This window comes from Felis catus, chromosome E3, assembly GCF_018350175.1.
Source record: "Felis catus isolate Fca126 chromosome E3, F.catus_Fca126_mat1.0, whole genome shotgun sequence".
NCBI classification, from domain to species: Eukaryota; Metazoa; Chordata; class Mammalia; order Carnivora; family Felidae; genus Felis; species Felis catus.
In genome coordinates this window covers 10,160,651-10,180,996 of record NC_058383.1, presented here as the reverse complement: position 1 = coordinate 10,180,996, position 20,346 = coordinate 10,160,651, and the positions used below count along the sequence as shown (strand labels likewise).

Below are 20,346 nucleotides of genomic sequence, written 5' to 3'. Positions count from 1 at the left end.
TGCCTCTCTCTCTACCCCTCCCCTGCTCACATTCTGTCTCTCAAAAATAAATAAACATGAAAAAAAATAACTTTACTGAGGTGTAACTTCTGCAAAATCAGCTGCACATATTTTTTAAAGTTTATTTATCTAAGAGAGAGAGAGAGAGAGAGAGAGAGCGAGGGAAGAGCAGAGAGAGGGAGAGACAGAAGCCCAAGCAGGCTCCACACTGTCAGAGAGGAGCCCAATGCAGGGCTTGAACTCCAGAAATGCAAGATCATGACCTGAGCCAAAGTTGGACGCTTAACCAACTCAGCCACCCAGGCACCCCAAGCTGCACGTATTTTAAAGTGTACAATTTGATGAGTTTTGGCTTGTGAAACTATCCTCAAAATCAAAGCAATGGGGGCGCCTGGGTGGCTCAGTCGATTGAGCGTCCAACTCTTGATTTCAGCTCAGGTCGTGATCCCATGGACGTGGGATTGAGCCTTGAGTCAGGCTCTGCGCTGAACATGGACCCTGCTTGAGATTCTCTTTCTCTTTCTCTCTACCCCTCTCCTCCGTTTGTGGTCTCTCTCTCTCAAAAATAAACTTAAAAGAAATCACGGCAATGAACACATCCAACCCCCCTAAAAGATCATTTATGCTCTTCTGTGATTTCTCCCTCCAGCCTCTCCCCTACCCCTCAGCCAGATAACCCCTGATCTGGTTACTGACCAGATCCCTGACACTACTGATTAGTCCCCATTTTCCAGAATTTTATATAAATGGCATCGTACGGTGTATGCTATTTTTTTTTTTTTTTTGGTGTGTGGCTTCTTTCACTCATAATAGCTATTTTGATATTCATCCACTCTGTTGCATTTATCTGTCGCAGTTTGTTCCTTCTTATTGCAGGATGGTATTTCACCATGTGGATATATCATAATTTGTTTATCCATCTGTTGATGGACATGTGGGCTGTTTCCAGTGTGAGACTTTTACAAGCAAAGCTGCTATGAACATTTGTGTACAAGTCTGTGTATGGACCTATTCCTTTATTTCTCTTATCTAAATACCTGGGAGTGATGTGGCCGGGTCAGATAGGAGGCACCCATTTAACATTTTAAGAAAACCCCAGTCTTCCAAACTGTTTCATCATCCCCACCAGCAGTGTGTGAGGCTTACTTGATCCACATCCTTACCAACGCTTTATAAGCTCAGCCTTTTCCACTTTACCCATTCTAACAAGCGGTAGTCCCTTCGCTTTGCTAAAAAATACTTTTTGTATACACACGTGCATCTAGACAATATACTATTTGTAGGTGTTTTGAACATGAAGGCTCTGGGGCGCCTGGGTGGCTCGGTTGGCTGAGTGTCCAACTTCGGCTCAGGTCATGATCTTGCGGTCTGTGAGTTCGAGCCCCGCTTCAGGCTCTGTGCTGACAGCTCAGAGCCTGGAGCCTGCTTCGGATTCTGTGTCTCCCTCTCTCTCTGCCCCTCCCCTGCTCACGCTCTGTCTCTCCCTCTCTCTCAAAAGTTAAACATTAAAAAAATTTTAAATAAATAGTTGAACATTAAAAGAAAGAAGAGAAAGAAAGTGAAGGCTCTGACTTCAGCCATCTCTTCTTAGGGCTGCACAGGACGCCTTCCTGCATTTTGATGATGCTCCCACCGGCTCAGGATAAGGCCCACAGGACGCAGCAATACAGCCTGAAGAAACAGGCAGTGTCCTCAGAGATCCCCATCTGCCTCGTGGGAGGCGCAGACATGACCTGCCATCCTGAAGACAACAGCCTAGTGGACGTCACCCCCTGGCGACCTTTCAAAGCAGTATCTTCCCATTCTGCCCGGTCAGTCTCCACCGCACCCCCTTATTTGGTTTAGGGGGTCGGCATCCTGCCGGCCAGCGAGGCTCAAACCAGGAAATCTTCCAGCTGTTCCCAGATCTTCTTGGTGTAATTCTGACGACACTTACAAACATGCTCTTTTGTTTCAGGTCCTGCTCGGGAGGGGGCTGGATCCAGAGTTGAAGGAGAGCCCAAGCCCTCTGGAGAAGCACACGCAGAAATCACGGTGACAAGCTGTCCCTTCAGTCTGGTGAGTCCGCCATCCACCTCCCCTGGTCGGTCACACGTTCGGGCCCAGCTCAGGCAGGCCCGCCACCCCTGGGCTAAGGCACCCACCCCCACGAAGCCTCCAGTCTCCTCCCCCTCCCAGTGCTTCCCTCTAGCTGCAGCCCCAGTAAAGCCCCCCCACCTTCTGCCTTTGCTCACCATCCTTCCATGGCTCCCTGCTCTCTCTCAGCTGGTCTTCATTTCTTTGTGTGACATCTGTGTTCCTCCACGATTCTCTCCCTCTTTCTTTTCCCCAATCTCGTACTCGACCCAGAGACCCTTTTCCAGTCGAGCCAGATGCCTGACAATTCCCCCAACCTTATGCTGCATTTCCACATCTCTCCTGCCTTTGGCCAAGGTGTCCCTCCACCGTGGATGCCTTTCCCCCCCCACCACACGCCTTCTCCTAAAGCTGTAGAAGAACTGACCCGTCCTTCTTGACCTAGAACACACCCCCTCCTCCAAAGGCGGAATCAGCCTTTTCCTTCCCAGCATTCCTTCCTCATGCCAACTTGACCTGTTATTAAAGACCCATCTATTCCCCACCTGTTAGCCTTAGGGGTCCCCTGAGAGCAGGAACAACATTTATGTCCTCTTTCCAGCAAAGGATCTATTTATTACACAGCAGGTGCAGAGTCGGGGCACCTGGGCTCAGACTCCAATTCTGCCACCTACCACCGATCTGAACCTCCCTGCACCTCTGTTCCCTCATCTGTAAAACCGGGAGAAGACACCCACCCCTTCTGGCCATGGAAGGGATTCAATGAGTTAACCTACATAAAGGGCTTAAGAGGTGTAGGCGGGACCCTGGTAAGTAGTCAATGCTGAGCGAACATTAGCCAGAAATGGTAATGATTTGTTGAGTTGAAATGAAACCCTGCCCTCGTTCTAGAGAATTTTCATATGAAGAGGGAGATACTTTCTGTTGATCTTCAGGAGACTTTCTTAAATAAGGAGGCTCCCCCCCCCGCCCATGCCTCCCCAGCTTCCATTAAAGGAGAGTAGCCCCTCAACAGAAGCTGTCAAAATCATCTCCTTTCTTTCTTAGCTTCAAAGTAACCATGAACATCTTCCTCCTTCAGGAAGCCTTCCAGGATTGGATTCCTTCAAGGAACTTCTTTCTTCTACCTTTCTCTGATGTGAAGGCCCAAGACCATCGCCATCCCCTTGCCCTCCTTCCTATCTTACACAGGAGGAAACAGGCACAGGGAGGAGAGAGAGGTCAGGAGGGGATAGGCGTTCTGGAAGGGCCAAGGGCTCCGTGAGGGTGGAGGGGTGTGTGTGTGTGTGTGTGTGTGTGTGTGTGTGTGACAGAGAGAGAGAGAGACAGAGAGACAGAGAGAGAGAGACAGAGAGAGAGTAGGGGGCGGGCTGCTCAGGGAGGAGAAGAGAGCCCAGGGAAGGGGTGGGGGGGCTCGGTGAGGTCCAGGTGAGGAAGTGGGTGAGTGGGCTTAGAAGCCCAGTGGACTCAGGATAAGGCCAGTAGAACCAGGGGCGGGAATGAAGGGGGTTCGGTGAGCCAGATGGGAGCTCAACAGAGACAGGGAATTCAGGAGCCAGGATGAGGTTCCCAGAGGGGCTGGGGCTCAGGGAGGTGACTGCAGCGTCCCAGGCTCTGCCTCTGTCCACCTGGGCCATGGTCCCATACCTGTGGCTCCTCCTTCTCAAACCCAGCCAGCGGTTTGGGAGCCTGGCACCAAGCCCTCCGGGAGAGAGGGGTTAAAGGTGAGCGGGCACGAGTAGGTGCCAGACGGGGATTGGCAGGCGCCTGGGCCCGTGGCCCAGGCCCATGGCTGTGCCACAGGCCGCCAGACGGGTGAGCGGCTGCCACCCACGTGCTAAGGAGAGAAGGAGGCACCGGAACAAGGGGCAAAGGACACCCCGAACGGGCGGGGGCCGAGCAGTGCCCGCGTCCACACCCGCTGCTAAAAGCCGGGCCCAGGGCGTAGCGCACAGAGCCCTCTGACGCTGGCGCAGAGAAGACGCGGCGGCTGCTGTCGGCGGCGGCCCAGGAGCATCCTGCGTGCGCCCCTAAGGCTCCTGCTCCCCAGACGCGCCCGCCCGCCGAGGAGGAGACCCTGCGGGCGTGGCCCACCCTACCCGCAGATCCCTCGGAATCCAGGTGAGGGGTGTGGAGGTGATCAGGTGGGTGCAGGTGCATAGCCCAAGGGGAGTCAGATCCTCCCCTAGGCTGGACCTCAGTCCCGCACCTGCTCAATGGGGGAGGGCCACCGGTTCAGCTCTGCTGGGCTGGTGGGGTCAATACTCTTGTGTACTTGCCCTGGCTCAGCTGCCGGGAGAAGGAGGCAAGCTCAGACCCCAGAGAGGGCTTAGGATCGAGAATCTGAGAATTCATCCTGCCTGTTCTTCCAGGAGCAGAGGGTGAAGTGCACACGGGTTCCCACCGCCTCCTGGGCTCCCACCAGCTGGGGAAGGATTGAACGGTGCTCTGGGGACTCTCCACAGAGGTGACTGTGGGGCCGGGGAGGCAGGAGGGAGGGCCTTCTCTGTTACACCCTCTGCCCAAGACAGGTGTGGGTGCCAGGAGAGAGGCCGGTTCCAGATGGGCCCTAGGATCACAGCAGCAAGGACTCAGAGCTCCCCCTGGCTGGGCAGGGAGAAGCCAGATGTTACCGTGGGGCAGGGAAGCCACGTGGATTCATGGCCACCAGACTTCTAGCCAACAGGTAGGGGCTAGGGAAATGGCAAAGGGCACTCCTTCTGGTCTGGCCCAGGAAGGCCAGGGCTCCCTTCGGCCTCCCAGCCACCCTACCCCCACCTCCGTGTCTGCTGAGGTCACCCTGGTGGGCAAAGAAGCCAGGGTCAGGCCTGGGTTGGGTTTAGGAGCTCTGAGTTCTTGTCTGTGTCTGGCTGTGTGACGTTGGGCCCATTACTTCCTTTCTCTGGGCCTGGCTTCAGATCCTCCCTCTGTGACATGGGGAGGCTTGTTCCTGGGACACTGGAGGGGAGATAGGGACAGGATTAAATGGGACACCAGGATGCTTTGGAGGACAGGGAGCCCCACTCCAAGCAAGGTCCTTGTGGTCCTTCACAAGGAGGATGATGTCCCAGGGTCAGCTGGATCAGGTGTTGGGTGGGGCCAGGGACCTGGCCCAGGCCTCCATCTTGTCCAGGTGAGTTTCTTTCTGTTCTCTGCATGTGGCCTGCCCATCTCCTGCCCAGACCGGCGGATCCAGGGGGAGGACAACTGGGGCCTGGGGATCTCAGGCCTGGGAACATGGGCAGGGAGGCTCAGCTCCTTAGCCCCAGGGCAGGGCTAGCTCCTGGAGGAGGGGGAAGATTCCCACTGAGGAGCTCTGTGCTGTGGCAACCAGGATCCTCCCTCTCTTGAGAGGGCCATCCCTCTGGTTGCACCCAGGAAGGACACGATCTACCCCAGGCCAGGGCTCAGTTTGGAATCGCGCTCAGGGCTCAGGGTGGGATCAGGACTCAACCTGGGCCCAGGTGAGGGGGCCAGGGCCAGGGACGCACCTGGGTTCTTGGAATGTTGTCAACGAAATCGTCCGGCCTGTGTGTGAGTAGCACTGGTGGAGGTGATGTTTGTAAACTGAGGTAGAGGGCGCAATGGGCTTTGAGGAACTGCAGGGTGGGACGGAGGGAGAGGGGCTGTGCTCTTGAGGCTCCTGGGGACTACCCTGCCCCAGAGCCCACTTCTTCCCTTTGGGCAGAAGCCGTACCTGGAGCCTCCCTCTGAGGCTGCCCTTGACTCTGCTGCTGGCTCTGTGAGGGGCAAAGGCAGGTGGAGACTGGGCTGAGAGAGGCCTTCATCAGCACAATTCTCACTCCCTGTTCAGGGCTGACAAAGGGGTTTGGGCTCAGATGTGAGGCAGGGGAGGAAGGAAAGGGGGGCTCCCTCAGGCCCAGGGTCGCTCGGAAGGGGGAAGGAGGGACTGAAATTTGCTGGACACCTACTACGTGCCAGGCACCGTGCAGGGATTTTCTGTCACTGTTTCCTTCTTCCTGATAACCTGAGAGGGAAAGGGTATCGTGCCCACTTTATAGATGAGGAAACAGAGAAGTCAAAGCACCGGCTCAAGGTCACACAGCCTGGAAATGACGGGGCTGGGCTTCAAAACAAGCCACCCTGATTCCAAAGCCCTGATTTCTGCTCCCACTGTTACCTCTGCCTCGTCCCCTGTCACCTTCTGGGCCTCACCCCGTGCATCCGTTGACACTGATGCCGACACCGTCGAGAGCAGCTGTGGGCAAGCGTGTGTGTTGCATCCGGGGAGCAGCACACATCAGGGGGTGTACTCGTGGATGGTCGTGGGTGTCCACATGGTCTGCACCCCACTCCCCACCTCCCCGCTGGACTTTCCTGCCCTTGAGCTTCAGGAGCAAGGCAGCTCACATTTGCCTTTTCTCTTAGAGGTGGGCTAAGCTGATCTTGTGTAGGGGGTCCCCAACAGGGCAGGAGGAAACCAAACATTCCCAGGGCAGGGTCTGGCACTGATAAATAGGTGACGCATCCCTCCAGCTGGCCCCGAGATGTGGGGGCAGGCTGGCTGGCATGTAAGCCGGCCTGTGACAGTCTGCTCCATCCTGACCAGAAACCCCAGGTCTCCCTAGTGCTGGGTAGCTCTGGGAGTCACGTCAGCTCTTGTCCCACACAGCCCCATCAGCCACGTGACTCTGGATGAGAGGTATGCCTCCCTAGGACCCCTTTCTGTGTCAGTCCAGGGACCCGACGCCCTCATGGGGCCCATGTGACTCCCTGAGCTCCTTAGCAGTGGGAGGCCCGGGGATTCTGGGCAGGGCAGACCCTGACTGTCCCTTCCCACGGCTGGTTTGAGAAGCCGTTTTCCATCCTCAAGTCCCCTGGTGGAGGCTGTCCCCCCATGGCCTGTCCCATAGCATCTGGTTCTTTCTCTAACACCGTACTCAGAGGTATTGGTTAGGAAGGAAAGAAAAAAGGAAGGACAGGGGTGGGAGAGGAAAAGAGGGAAGGAGAAAGGAAATTCACACTCGTGTGCCTACCACTGGCTCTTACATACTCATTTGATTCTGCCAACAACCCCGTAAGGTGAATTTAACATCAATTTCCCACACCCATTTTAAATGTTTATTTACTTGTTTTTGAGATCGAGAGACAGAGAGCGTGAGTGGAGGAGGGGCACAGAGAAAGGGAGAGAGAATCCCAAGCAAGCTCTGTGCTATCAGGGCAGAGTCCTATGTAGGGCTCAAACTCATGAACCTGTAAGATCTTTACCTAAGCCAAGATCGAGAGTCGGACACTTAACCAACTGAGCTACCCAGGCGCCCCCTTCACACCCATTTTAAAGTGAGAAACCAGTGCTCAAAGCCCATGATACCACTCTTTCCTTGTATGGAGCACCCTCAGAGAGGAGCCCAGGGTCACACACAGGGGCAAATTTGAGCACCACAGTCCACACCCTGCCCCCATGCCTCTGTGCCAGGGAGCCCTGGATGGCAGGGGCATCATCTGACCTGGATGCTGAGGGGTCTGTGGGACCAGGGGGGCTCTAGCCTTGATGATAATCCCCTCCCCTCCAAGGCACTCCCCATTCTACTCTCTTGGAGCTGACTCTGAACAACGAGGCACAGACCCACCCTGGCACACTGGGGTGGCCAGAAATGCCACAGGTACAAAGGAGGAGACTGTACTGCAAGGTGCACCTGCTCTCCAGCCCTCTGTTTTCTCATCTGTAGAATGGGTAGACTAACACAGTGTTACCTGTTCTACTTCTTCTGGAACTCTAGAAGTTCAGTGTGGAGGGGTCGGAGCTGGGAGGCAGGAGACCTGGCTCGGTCACTAATGTGACATGCACCAGGTAGCCTGACGCAAGCCGCTGCTCCAAAGGAGCCCCTCCAAGTCACATGAGCCCGTTGCCCTTGCTGATTTCTACGTCTTATTCCAATTCGGATGTGCCAAACTTCCAAGTAGCAGATGTGAGTCCTGAGCAGTGTATGTTTAGTCCTTCTCCTGTGTTTCTGGCACACAGCTCCTAAAACCCTTGGAATCTCCAGAGCGATGAGTGTCTTTTGTATGCTAATGAGATGCCTGGTGGCTGGTGGCCCCTAATAGTTTCAGGATGGAAGTTGGTCACCAGGGAGATCAAGGTGGGATTAGAGAGTTGGAACTTTCAGCCCCACCCCCCCATCTCTCAGGAGGGGAATGGGGCTGGAGACTGAGTTCACTCGCCAATCACCAAAATCATGCCTGCCTAATGAATTTCCATTAAAAACTCCTCAACGAAGGGGTTGGTGAACACATCGAGGTGCTGGGAGGGTGGTGCACCTGGAGAGGGCATGGAAACCCCATGTGCCCCCTGCCCTCCATACCTTGCCCCGTGCCTGTCTTCCACATTTGGCTTTCCTGGGTTGTATCCTTTATGATAAAATGGTAAATGTAAGCAAAGTGCTTTCCTGAGTTCTGTGAGCCTTTCTAGCAAATTGGAAAAACCTGAACAAGGCGTGCTGAGATTCCCCTGATTTATAGCTGGTCGGTCAGAAGTACAAGTGTTAACCCAGACTTGTGGTTGGTATCTGAAATGGAGACAGTCTTAACGGGACTGACCCCTTAACTTGTGGGGTTGGATGCTAACTCCTGGGAGATAGTGTCAGAAGGGAACTGAATTGTAGGACTCTCAGCCAGTGTCAGGGAATTGGAGAAGTGGTGTTGGAAAAGACATCATGCATTTGGTGTCAGAGGTGTCACGAGTAAAAATTGTCTACTGGTAAATGGTGGCCAGTGACATTTTTGCAAACTGACAGACTCTTGGTAGGATGGCTCTTCTTGGCAAAACCTCATCTCCTGGCTGACCCCCCATCCCTCCACTGCTGTGACACTGCACTACCGTATAGCACATTCTCCACCCTGGCTGGTCACAACCTACCTACAGGCTACACTGCTTCCCGTGCTACAGGGAGGGCAGCTGAATCCCAGAGAGGGTAAATGGTTTGCCTGAGATGACTCACAGGTACCTGATGAGCCAACCTACTGGGCTCTGTGCCCTAAAGAGAAAATGTCCCCCATGGCGCCCTTGGGCTCTGTGGATTGAGAAGGAGCGTTCAGACACGATGGGGCAGAAGGCTGAACCTTTCCCTTCCCCAGGGTCTGGTCAGCCAATCAGGGACCCTTTTCTTTGTTTGGACATCTTTGATCTGTGGACTTTGGGGTCCTCAAGAAGAAAGCAGCCATCATCTACTGCCCTATCTCCTCTTATTTTCTTTACTCTACTGAAGGATTTTTTTTCTGGTTTCAAAAGTAATATACAGGCCTTATACAATTTTAGCATTTACGGAAATTTACAAGTGAATGAATGTCTGTTTCCCATATCCCATAAAGACCATCATAATGCCATAGTTTGTTGGCTGTGTGTCCAGACTTTTCTCTTTCCATATATGAATGTTCACCATTATTTATTTCTACTTGAGTGAGATCACACTTCACACATTGTTTTTGCAACTTTCTTCTAACATCAGCATTGCACCTTAGCTACCTTTTACTATTTCTACACTTATGATAATGATAGCACGTCTTTACCACCTGAGCACTTTGAAGGTATTGATTCACTTAATCCTCATAAAAACTGTGAGAGGTGGGTACCCTGTTTATCCCCATTTTATAGACAAAGTTGTTAACAGCTACATGGTTTTCCACTGTAGAGATCTGTCAAAATTTATTCAAACATTCTCCTGTTTGTCATAATTATAAACAGTGCTGTGAGGAACATCCTTGTACATCTTTGTACATTAGGGACACATTTTTATTTTTATTTTTTCAAATGTTTACTTTTGAGAGACAGAGAGAGAGAGCACCAGATGGGGAGGGGCAGAGAGAGGGGGTCAGAGGATCCAAAGAGGGCTCTGTGCTGACAGCAGACAGCCTGATGTGGGGCTCGAACTCGCAAACCATGAGATCATGACCTGAGCCAAAGCTGGATGCTTAACTGACTGAGCCACCCAGGAGCCCCAATTTTTACTTTGAGTTTTAAAGTTTTATTTTTATTTTTTTAAAGGTTTTATTTTTAAGTAATCTTTATTTATTTTTTTAAAATTTTTTTTCAACGTTTATTTATTTTTGGGACAGAGAGAGACAGAGCATGAATGGGGGAGGGGCAGAGAGAGAGGGAGACAGAATCGGAAACAGGCTCCAGGCTCTGACCCATCAGCTCAGAGCCCGAGGCGGGGCTCAAACTCACGGACCGCGAGATCGTGACCTGGCTGAAGTCGGACGCTTAACCGACTGCGCCACCCAGGCACCCCAAGTAATCTTTATTTTAAGTAATGTGGGGCCTGAATTCACAACCTCAAGATCAAGAGTCACATGCTCCACCGACTGAGCCAGCCAGGTGCCCCAGGGAAACATTTTTATAGGATAGATTTCTGTAGTTGAACTTGATGAGCCAAAGAGTATAAATGCTTTTGGTGTAACAGATTTTGCCAAATGGTCATCCAAAAATATAATCCCATGTTACCTGTTTACAGCAGAGTAGAGAAAAGATGTTTTGCCCCACCCACATCATTTCTGCCTCTTCCTGGCCTGGGATGGGGTTTTAAGACTGCCCACGAAGCAGCCAAAGTGTTGGAGAGGGGGAAGTTTCCAGATAGATAACCCCACTGGTGATGCCACTGTTTTCCTCCTTCCCAGCTATCCCTGCACACCACCTACCCACACCCCCAGCCCCACCATGGGCTGCACCCCAGGGCCCTATGGAAACGGCTCCCCTCTCCTCACTACTATTTTAACCATGCTAGTAAAAAAAGTACAGGGTGAGGAATTAGAGCCTTAGATTACTTGCTCTGTGACCTCAAGCAAGTAAGTTAACTTCTCTGAGCCTGTTCGCTCATAGATGACAAGTAATCATAAGCCCTGTTCATCTAGGTTCCTCAAGGGACAAGAGAAGATTCTGAAAGTTCTGTGGTTCCTGCCAATGGCCAGGCAGAGACTGGTGGTTTTGTTGGCTAAACTTTGGGCAGGCTTTGGAATTACAGATGGATGGACCAAGGCCCTGGCCTTGGGAAGTTGGATGATGGGAAGAAAGGGGGCACAGAAGAAGAGGAGGGAAGAAGACGGAGAGGTATTGAAGTGGGCTGGGCCTGAAACTAGCCTCACTGCATGTTCCCCCAGATCCCAGGGGCCTGGGCTGGTTTTTCTAGGACCATCTGGGGAAGCCCAGGCTGACCTTCCGAGCCACTCTCCTCCTTTTCCTGTCCTTCCTCAGTCTGGGACAGGCTCTGGATCCTAGCTCCCACCGTGTCTGCTGGTCTTTCTCCAGTTGCTTGTTTTCCTCTCCTGGGCTCTCCACACCCCACACCCCAGCGCAGCCCAGCCTGGGGCAGGAACCCATTGCAAGCTGCCAGGCACGGTATCAGCCTTGGGTTCAAATCTCTGCCCTCCCCACGCCCCACTACCCGGGCTTAACTAAGGGCCTGATACAAGGAGGCAGTTAATACGTGTGCTGGATGGGCAGCTGAAGGGGTATTTGGGTGGAGAAAGGGATGAAGAGATGGAAGGTTAGGTAGATGTATAAATGGAAGGAAAATGGACAGATGGACAGATTGGGAAGACATGAATGGATAAATAGATGGATGCAAGAAGAGATGAATGGATGGGTTGAGAGGTGATGAATGGACAGATAAGTGGGCAGATTGGGATGGACAGATGGATGGATGGATGGATGGATGGATGGATGATGGATGGATGGATGGATGGTTGCATGGATGGATGGATGGATGGATGGATGCATGGATGGATGGATGCATGGATGGATAGGTAAATGACTAGATGTGCAGATAGATACAGTTGAATAGATAAGGGGAAGTAGCTGGGTGCTCACTCCATCTCTACTCTGGTGTTCTTCCTCCCCTGCCTTTCCTCCTCCCTTCTCACAATCTCAGAGCACAAAGAGCAGGGCTTCTCAGTGGGACCAGGGGCAGTCGACATAGAATGTATTTTTATTTGGTATTTTCATAATTTAAAAATGTATAAACAATACACTTATCGTATTCCTAAATATAAATATAGAAGCAGAAAGTCTAGAAACGTGAGACGTGCTTCTTGCAAAGGGAAGTGACTTTTTTCACTGCCTTTGGGTTGAGACCTATATTTTTTGGTAGAACACTTGGGTGCTTCTGATGTGAAAACGAATCTGGTCCAACTTGCTCACTTTAATGTAGTCACATTTATCGACTTTTCCTTCATGATTTGGTCCCCCATTTCACAGATGCAGAAACTGAGACTCCAACAGGGGAAACTGTCTTCCCGTTTTGCTGCCAGTTAGAGACACAGCTAAGACTCCTCTTTCTCATTCTTGTCCACCCCTGCATCCCCTGCTTCTTCAACTCACTCAATGATGCCCCCAAATCCTCTTCTGGCCTGATGTGCCACCTCCCTCCTCCCCCCACCTAAATGCCCAATTCACCTCCAGCTGAGGGAGGCTTCGGGTAAGAGCATCCAAGGTGACTCAGGGTGGAGTGGCTGATTGTGTGTGTGTGTGTGTGTGTGTGTGTGTGTGCGCGCGCGCGCAAACTTGGTTTCTCTTTTCAAAAGCTTTTTTTTAATATCAATTTTTGAGAGAGAGAGAGAGAACGTGAGCAGGGGAGGGGAAGGGGTAGACAGAGAGAGAGGGAGACAGTAGATCTGCGCTGACAGCAGCAAGCCCAATGTGGGGCTTGAACTGATGAACCTTGAGATCATGACCTGAGCCAAAGTTGGACACCCTATTGACTGAGCCGCTCAGGTGGCTCTCTTTTCAAAAACTTTAAAATCAGAGTGCCTGGGTGGCTCAGTCAGTTAAGTGTCCGACTTCGGCTCAGGTCATGACCTCGTGGTCCATGAGTTCCAGCCCCGTATTGGGCTCTGTGTTGACAGCTCAGAGCCTGGAGCCTGCTTCGGATTCTGGTCTCCCTCTCTCTCTTTCTGCCCCTTCCCCACTTCTCTCTCAAAATAAACGTTAAAAAAAAAACCTTTTACATCTAACATACCTATGTTAGAGTACACACATTGTAAGTATCCAGCTTGATGAGTATTTCCAGCAAATGCACCCATGTAACCTGAACCCAGATACTGAGACAAAATGTTAGCAGCACTCCAGGAAGTCCCTTCCTGATCCCTTCTCTCACCTCAAAGCTAAACACTACCCTGACTCCAAAACCACAGATTAGCTTGTTTTGGAGCCTTATATAAATGAAGTCTTACAGCACATACCCTCCTGTGTCAGGCTTCTTTTGTTCACCATATTGTCGGTGAGATGTACCCATATGGTTGCATTTGGTTATATGGTGTTCATCCCCGTTACTGTGTTAATATTCTGTAGTGTGAGGAGGCAGCGCCTGGCTGCATTATAGGAATAATGCTGAGTGAATAGTCGTGTATATGTATTTGTTGCACATACACACCCGTTTCTGTGGAATTGTTGGGTTATAAGGGAGGTGGATGTTCAGCCCTAGTAGGTACTGACAAATAGTTTTCTGAAGTGATCGGGCCAAGTTACCCTGGCAGCGGCATGGATGAAATTCTGCTGGTACCACGTCCTCCCGAGCGATTGCTCGTCCTTCTAATTTGAGAATGTAGGTTCTTGGGGGCAGGCTGGCATCAGATTGCCTGCGTGTGAATCTTAGCTCTCCTTGTACCTTTTGACCTTCGGCAAAGCCTGTTCCTTTGTCTGCAAGACGAGTTGAAAATCACGGAGCTGTCATGAACATTCTACAGACGGGTTAGGTTAGGCGCCACCAACATTAGCCATTTATGGTTCACTCTCACAACAGTACTCTGAATCACCTCCCAGAGCCTCAGTTTCCCCTCGGTAAAATGTAACGCATCCACACACGTGCACAGTGGAGAGGACTACCAGGAAATGGAACGATATATAAAAGTGCCTGATTTTACTGAGATATAATACACTTACTATAAAATTCACCCTTTTTCAGTGTCATTCAGCATATTCACAAAGCTGCACAACTGTCCCCAACTATCTCATTCTAGAACATTTTCACCATCCCCAAGGTGAAACCCAATACCAATTAGCAGTTATTCTAATTGCCCACACCCAACTATTCCCAATCCCTAGCAGCTGCTAATCTACTTTCCGTCACTATGGATATTACAAGGGCCAAATCTTTGCATTTCTGTATTTTTTAAGCTTATTTATTTATTTTGAGAGAGATCGAGACAGCGCCAGCAGGGGAAGGGCAGAGAGAGAGAGGGAGAGAGAATCCCAAGCAGGCTCCACACTGCCAGTGCAGAGCCAGACACGGGGCTCGAAACCGTGAGATCGTGACCTGAGCGGAAACTGAGAATCAGATGCTCAGCTGACGGAGCCACCCAAGTGCCCCTCTGTATTTTTTAACTTTCGCAAAAGTGAAATACTAGCACTAGGATAGGCACATAATACACACTTAGTAAGTGTCATCTGTGTGTGTCTGTGTGTCTGTGCGTGTGTGTGTAGATGGATGGACAGATAGAACACATGTAGTAGACAGATACAGTATAAACTCAATTCATTCAACAAAAACCCATCTGCCCCGTTCGCACTTGGAGAAAAATGGTCTATGGAGAGGATGGGATTCTCGCTTTCAGGCAGTTCGCCATCTAGTGGGATACGGAGGGATGTGCACCCCTCACTGGGAACGCAGAGCAGAACGCAGTTAAAAGTTGTATTGGAACAAGGGTTGTGGGAACTCCGGGAAGATGTTGGAGGTGGAGGCGGCACTTCTAGTTTGGGTGAGCTTTCCAGATGAGGAGGGAAAGGAGGGGATCCTGAGAGCGAAGGCTGGGACACAGGGCGGGTGTGATGTCAAGCAGGACGGCAGGGACAGCCAGGGTTTTACACCCGGTCCTGCACCTCCGTGGCCTGTGAATGAGACTTGGCTGTAGAGAGAGGCTGTAAGCCCGGGGCCGTGGGTAACGGGGGCCAGATGGGAAAGGGAGGAGAAGGGTGAGCCCAGGCCAGCTCGCACAAGCCTGCACTGTCATCCGGGCAAGGGCACCCTGAACCAGCTGTGCCGAAGCCCAGGCATGCCAGGGCCCCCATGCCACCAGCTGGTTTGACTTCTCCAGTTGACCGTGGCTAGAATCGTATTTAAGAGGAGACAAGTGGCAGCCTCATAAGTGAAGGAGGCTGGACTTCAGAGTCAGACCTGGCTCTGCCCTTCCTCACGGCAGGACCTTGAGCAAGTGCCTCACTCCCTGACCTGTTTCTTCAACTGTAAAATGGAGGTAATATTACCTACTTCAGTATGGTTAGGAATGATGATTGGGGGAGGCTGGACAAGGCAGATGAAGCATGCATTCCAGGCCTCAGCAAGCTTGGAGCATTGAAACGTTTTCTTTTTTCTTTTTCTTTTTTTTTTTTTTTGAAAAAAAAAATTTAGTAATGGATTTTTTTTTTCCAATTGAAGATGTCCTCGTGGAAGAAATTGGAACTTATGAACTTCCTTGTGTTTATTGTACAATGTATTGTTGTTCTGTTTTGAATTACACAGAGAGGGATTGTCTTTTTCAGTCCTTAGCCCGCCAAAGGTATTATCAGGCCCCGAGGAGGGCAAGAACAGGGTGCAGAGGGCCAGCTGATGGCTGGGGAAAGAGAGGGTAATGGGGTGAGACAGATAATTCACCCTACTGAGTCTCAACTCAAGAGAAAATCTCTCGAACCACAGGAGGCCATTCTGAGATTTTCTCCTGGGGACAGGAGGCCAGCGGGAGCGTGGTGGGGTGAGGTGGGATGCTGATAGGACAGACTTAGAACCCAAGGTGTTAACAGTTACAGAATCCTAAGAAAGCTCTGAATTCCATTTCCTGAGTTGACAGAGACAGAGCAAGAGACTGAGACAGAGCCCCAGTAAGACAGAGATTTGCCCAGGGGCATTCATGGAATTAGCAGCAGAGCGAGGATCAATTCAGACCTCTGCCTAAGGCGGGGTCCTTGAAACTAGGAGGCTCCAACAGAGAAGTGGCCCTGCTTCCCACCCCTGCTCCCCAAAGTGGCCGCCAGGTCCTCTTAGTGTCGTGCCCTTCTCCAAGCATTCCCAAGCCCCTGCATGCTCAGTGTGGGGGTTCAGACACCCGAGGAACACTCCTATCTCAGGGCCCATAGGCCAGGGGCAGAGCCAGACAGGCACATAAAGGATAGGTAGTGACCCTGTCGGTCTCCGTGCCGGATCCCGAAAGGACCACTTAGGAATGGCTCTCTCTCCAGAGGAGGCAGGCTGAGGTGGGTACCTGAGGCCCCAGAATTTGGCCATCAGATGAGCAGAGAGAATGCACCCCTGCAGAGAGCAGCACTTGGGGCTCCAGGGACTGAGAGGTGACTGTTTGGCAGGGACAGAGGGTACCTGGCCAAGGGACATGGGGTGGGTGGGTGGAGAGGCGGGACTGTGAGCAGCCTAGGGCAATCATTTCAGCATCTCAGGTGATCACAGGGGCCCTGGAGGCACTGCCATTTGATTTCGGGAGCTGTGTGACCCTACCAGGGGAGGGAAGAAAACACTCTGAGAGAACCTTCTCCAAGCTTCCAGCCCCCGCTTTCTCTCCTGTGACTACACATAGGCCACACTGTCCACAAAACCAAGGGAGGTTAGCTTTGGCCTCTAGCCCTCCCCTCCCCCACCAGAGATAACCCTGGATGGGAAGTCTGGAATTCTAGACCAGGTTCCATTTCGGGCCCTGTGTAGATATTCGGGTGTTTCCACTCCTGTGGACGCTGGTGACATGCGCTGAAGTGGGGCAAGAATCCCACCTCTGAGGATTGTTAAAGATGCCAGCTAGGTGACAGTGTGAGTGCTCTAGACCAAACAGCCCAGTTCTCAGGGTGAGAGGAGAGACTTCAGAAACAGCTATGTGAGCTGGACCCCAGGGCCGGTGAGAGGGAGGACCCAAAGCTCCAGAGCAGATGGCTTGCCTGGGGGATGTCCAGGGGAAGGTGACCAAGGCTCCACCTTGCCAGTCATCACCTGTCACCACTCATGGATTCACACTCATGTAAACCTCGGGGCCTCTGTGCAGGTGTAGTGATGATCATAATGGCAACGGGGGGGGGGGGGGGTGCTGGGACCTTCCTGTGGGCCGGGCCACACAAGACTCTGACAGGTGCGTGCTTCCAGCTGTGTGCAGGACTGAGAGAGGGTGAATGTGAGCCTGGACACCAGAGAGGGCAGGGAGGAAGGGGTGTAGTTAGCTGAGGGACTTCACAGGAGGGCACTGGAAGCAAGGAATCCCAGGCACTGAGGCACTTTCTGGCTCAGGTGTGAATGATTAACAGTCAAACTTTTTTCTTTCTTTTTCTTTCTTTCTTTCTTGAGAGAGAGAGTGCGCGCACAAACACGAGTGGGGTAGGAGCAGAGAGAGAGAGAGAGAGAGAGAGAGAGAGAGAGAGAGAATTCCTAGCAGGCTCCTCACTGTCAGTGCAGAGTCCGACGTGGGGCTTGAACTCTCTGAACCATGAGATCATGACCCAAGCCAAGATCATGAGCTGAGCGGAGATCAAGAATAGGTTGTTCAACCGATTGAGCCAACCTGGTGCTCTACTCATCAACTTTTCTTGAGACCCCTTTTGGGTGACATCGGGGAACCGCATAAGGAGGGGCAGGAGGGGAAATAGGGACCTCTTCCTCTTCCAAACTCCAGACCCGCAGTAGCTCCGCCCGCGCTCTCGCTTAGCATATTGATCATGCTAATTAATTTATTTTTAGCGTGCATATTGATTATGCTAATTTAAACCCAGTCCCGCCTGCTCCCGCGCGCTGTCCCCAAGGCCCCGCCCCCCTGGAACGACCTATGGCTGCGGAGGGGCGGGGTTATGTTAATGAGGCCAGTCTGGCCACACTGGCCGCGCCAGCTGCTCCACGGAGCCCGGGCGAGGCGGCGGCAACGAAAGCCATGGCCCGGGCGTTGGCGGGTCTGGCCGCCGGCTTGTCCTGCCCGCGGGTCGTCCCCAGCCAAGACTCGGACTCAGACACAGATTCGGAGGACCCGAGTAACCGGCGCAGCGCGGGCGGGCTGCTCCGCTCGCAGGTCATCCACAGCGGTCACTTCATGGTGTCGTCGCCGCACAGCGACTCGCTGACCCGGCGGCGCGACCAGGAGGGGCCCATGGGGCCCGCCGACTTCGGGCCGCGCAGCATCGACCCCACACTCACCCGCCTCTTCGAGTGCATGAGCCTGGCCTACAGGTGAGGGCGGCTCCGGGGCCCGGCAGCCTCGGCCCTCCGTGGCGGCACCACGCGCTGGGGCCCCGGACACCCCACCCGGCCCCAAACTTTGGTCCCTGGATGCTCTCGGAGAGTCCGACCACATCCTGGACACCCTTCTCCCCCAACCCCGAGCGTCCTCTGGCCCCGGCCCTGCCTCCAGATTCCCATGGCTCACCACTTTCACTCCCTCCCCAGGGTGCGGACCTCCTGTCCTCCACCTCGACCTCCACCTCGACCCACCAAGGCCCCTCTCCCCGTCCTGACTCTTCTGCCCCCAAAGAAATTCCAGGGCATCCCTCGAGCTTCCAGGACCCTAAGCCATTCCCACCCTCCACTTTGGGGGCCACTCCACCAGACCACTTCGGCCCTCCGCTCCCTCCCCAGTACCCGTACCCCAGTACCCAGACACACTCCATTCCTGCACCCTGGCAAAACTCCTCACGCCCATGATTGTCCCGATTCATAGCCAACGTCTTTTGAAACCCAGTCTCTTGTCCACCCTGTACTTCCCAATTGCCGGGACACCTGTTCTTGACCTGTTAGGTCGAGGGTGGCGGGAGAAGGGTGCTCCGGCAGGCCCGGGGTGCCCAACTGGCAGAGTTTCCCAGCGGGCGCCCGGCAGGGGGTGCTGCTGGTTCCCCGGGAGGCCTGGGTTTGCCTACCCGGGTCCAAGCGCGAGGCTGAGCTCCTAACGCTGCCTGGGACCCCTGCTACGCGCGTCGCGGAGCTCCCGGACCGCGCCTGGCCCGGGCTTCCACCCCTGCCTGCGTCCCAGGAGAGGGCGCGAACCCGGGGTCTGGCCCGGTGCCCTGGAGCAAAGTTCCCAGGAGCTGAGGGGCCAGGATAAATTATCAACCGAAAACTGTAGAGGTGAAAGGGGGATCGGCCAGCCTTGATCTTTTCTCTGTGCAAATATTCCTCTTCCTCAGAGGCGCCTCCTCCCCTTCTGAGAACGGCGGGATACAGAACGGCCCTTGAGGCTCTCTGATCTGGAGCCGGAGCTGGGGTGGGGGTTGCGGGGGGGGGGTGGTTTGCCCACCCCCAATCGCGGCAGCCCAGCCACGACCCCATTGGCTGCAGGCGGTGTAACCTTGGCCCATATGCTCTGGCCCCGGGCCCAGGTCATGTTGCAACCTGATCGTCCAGGGCGCCGGACGATGTGGAAAGTTCAAATTCCCGTCCCTTTCTTCCCTTCCCCCCGCCTCCTGGGACATCACGGGACAGACTGGGACAGAGCATCTAAGGTCCTGGTACACCGGATGTGGGCACCCCCCAGGTTCTCCCAGCACCCCCCCGACCCCCCACGTTTCTCACCTGCTCCCAACTTCAGCTTCCTCCTTCATACTACACCCCACAGACCATGGGTGACCAAAAAAGGAGGTTCAGGGGAGGGGGCAAGGTCAGGAGCAGAGCACACTCCAAAAACTGCTCCCACTAAGAGGCTGGACTAGAATCTGATGTGACCCAGGGCAGCTGGGGAGGAGAGGGCTGTTCTTTTCCCCTAAATACCCAGCATATTTCGTCTCTGTGGGGGCCTAAGAGCCATGGATGGAGGTGACTCAGTACTACAGGAGCCTTTGGCTTCCCCTGTTTGGTAGAGAAAAAAAATCTGAGGCTCAAACTGGGACAGTGTTTTAGCCCTTGAATACCCCTAATTATAGGGGTCCCCCGGAGAGGAGTGGACTAGAGAAACCAGGACACCCCGAGAGAGTGACTGGATGGCAAGGGACAGCAAGGCAAGGGGTCCCCAGGTGCTTGGCCCAGAGGACAGCCTGTGGGTGCCTGGCCAGCTTTCATCCTCAGCAGGGCATTGTGGGCAGAGGGAGGACTTCTCTCCTAGGAGGAGGTGCATATTCCGTGGTTCTGTGGGTGGAAGCCCCAGGGAGACAGGGTCTGGAAGTTCCAAGAAAACACTTGTTTGTGGCCAGAGCTGGCTAGCTGTGGAAAAATGGCCCCGGGCATGTAGACCCGAGGCAGGACCCTGTCAGAGAGACTCTCAGGGAGTTCCTATAAGGGAGCTTGGACTCATGAAGGGGGAGCGGTGCTGAACTAAGAGTTCTAGGTTTTCTCCCACCCATCCCTGAGATTCCCAGAT

General features: G+C 53.2%; 1 protein-coding gene and 1 long non-coding RNA gene across 11 annotated transcripts in view; both read left to right on the top strand.

Annotated features, from left to right (window-relative positions):
* The first annotated feature begins 1,559 nt into the window (after positions 1–1,559).
* LOC109495047 lies at positions 1,560–3,142 on the top strand. Its single transcript, XR_002150229.3, has 3 exons — positions 1,560–1,811; positions 1,958–2,058; positions 2,701–3,142. It is a non-coding gene; the product is annotated as an uncharacterized LOC109495047 (long non-coding RNA).
* A 360-nt stretch (positions 3,143–3,502) lies between these two features.
* Positions 3,503–20,346, top strand: part of MLXIPL (MLX interacting protein like) — a 32,980-nt gene continuing 16,136 nt past the window's right edge. For 3 of the 10 annotated variants that reach the window (XM_019820575.3, XM_011290355.4, XM_011290353.4), the window contains exon 1: positions 17,503–18,230. In XM_019820575.3, the coding sequence (XP_019676134.2) occupies positions 17,836–18,230 (395 nt within the window). In that variant the 5' untranslated portion in view covers positions 17,503–17,835. Of the gene's footprint in view, positions 4,198–4,242; positions 4,520–4,562; positions 4,763–17,487; positions 18,231–20,346 lie in introns of those variants that run through there. The other 7 variants (XM_011290356.3, XM_045048046.1, XM_045048047.1 and 4 more) reach the window with 7 other exon arrangements.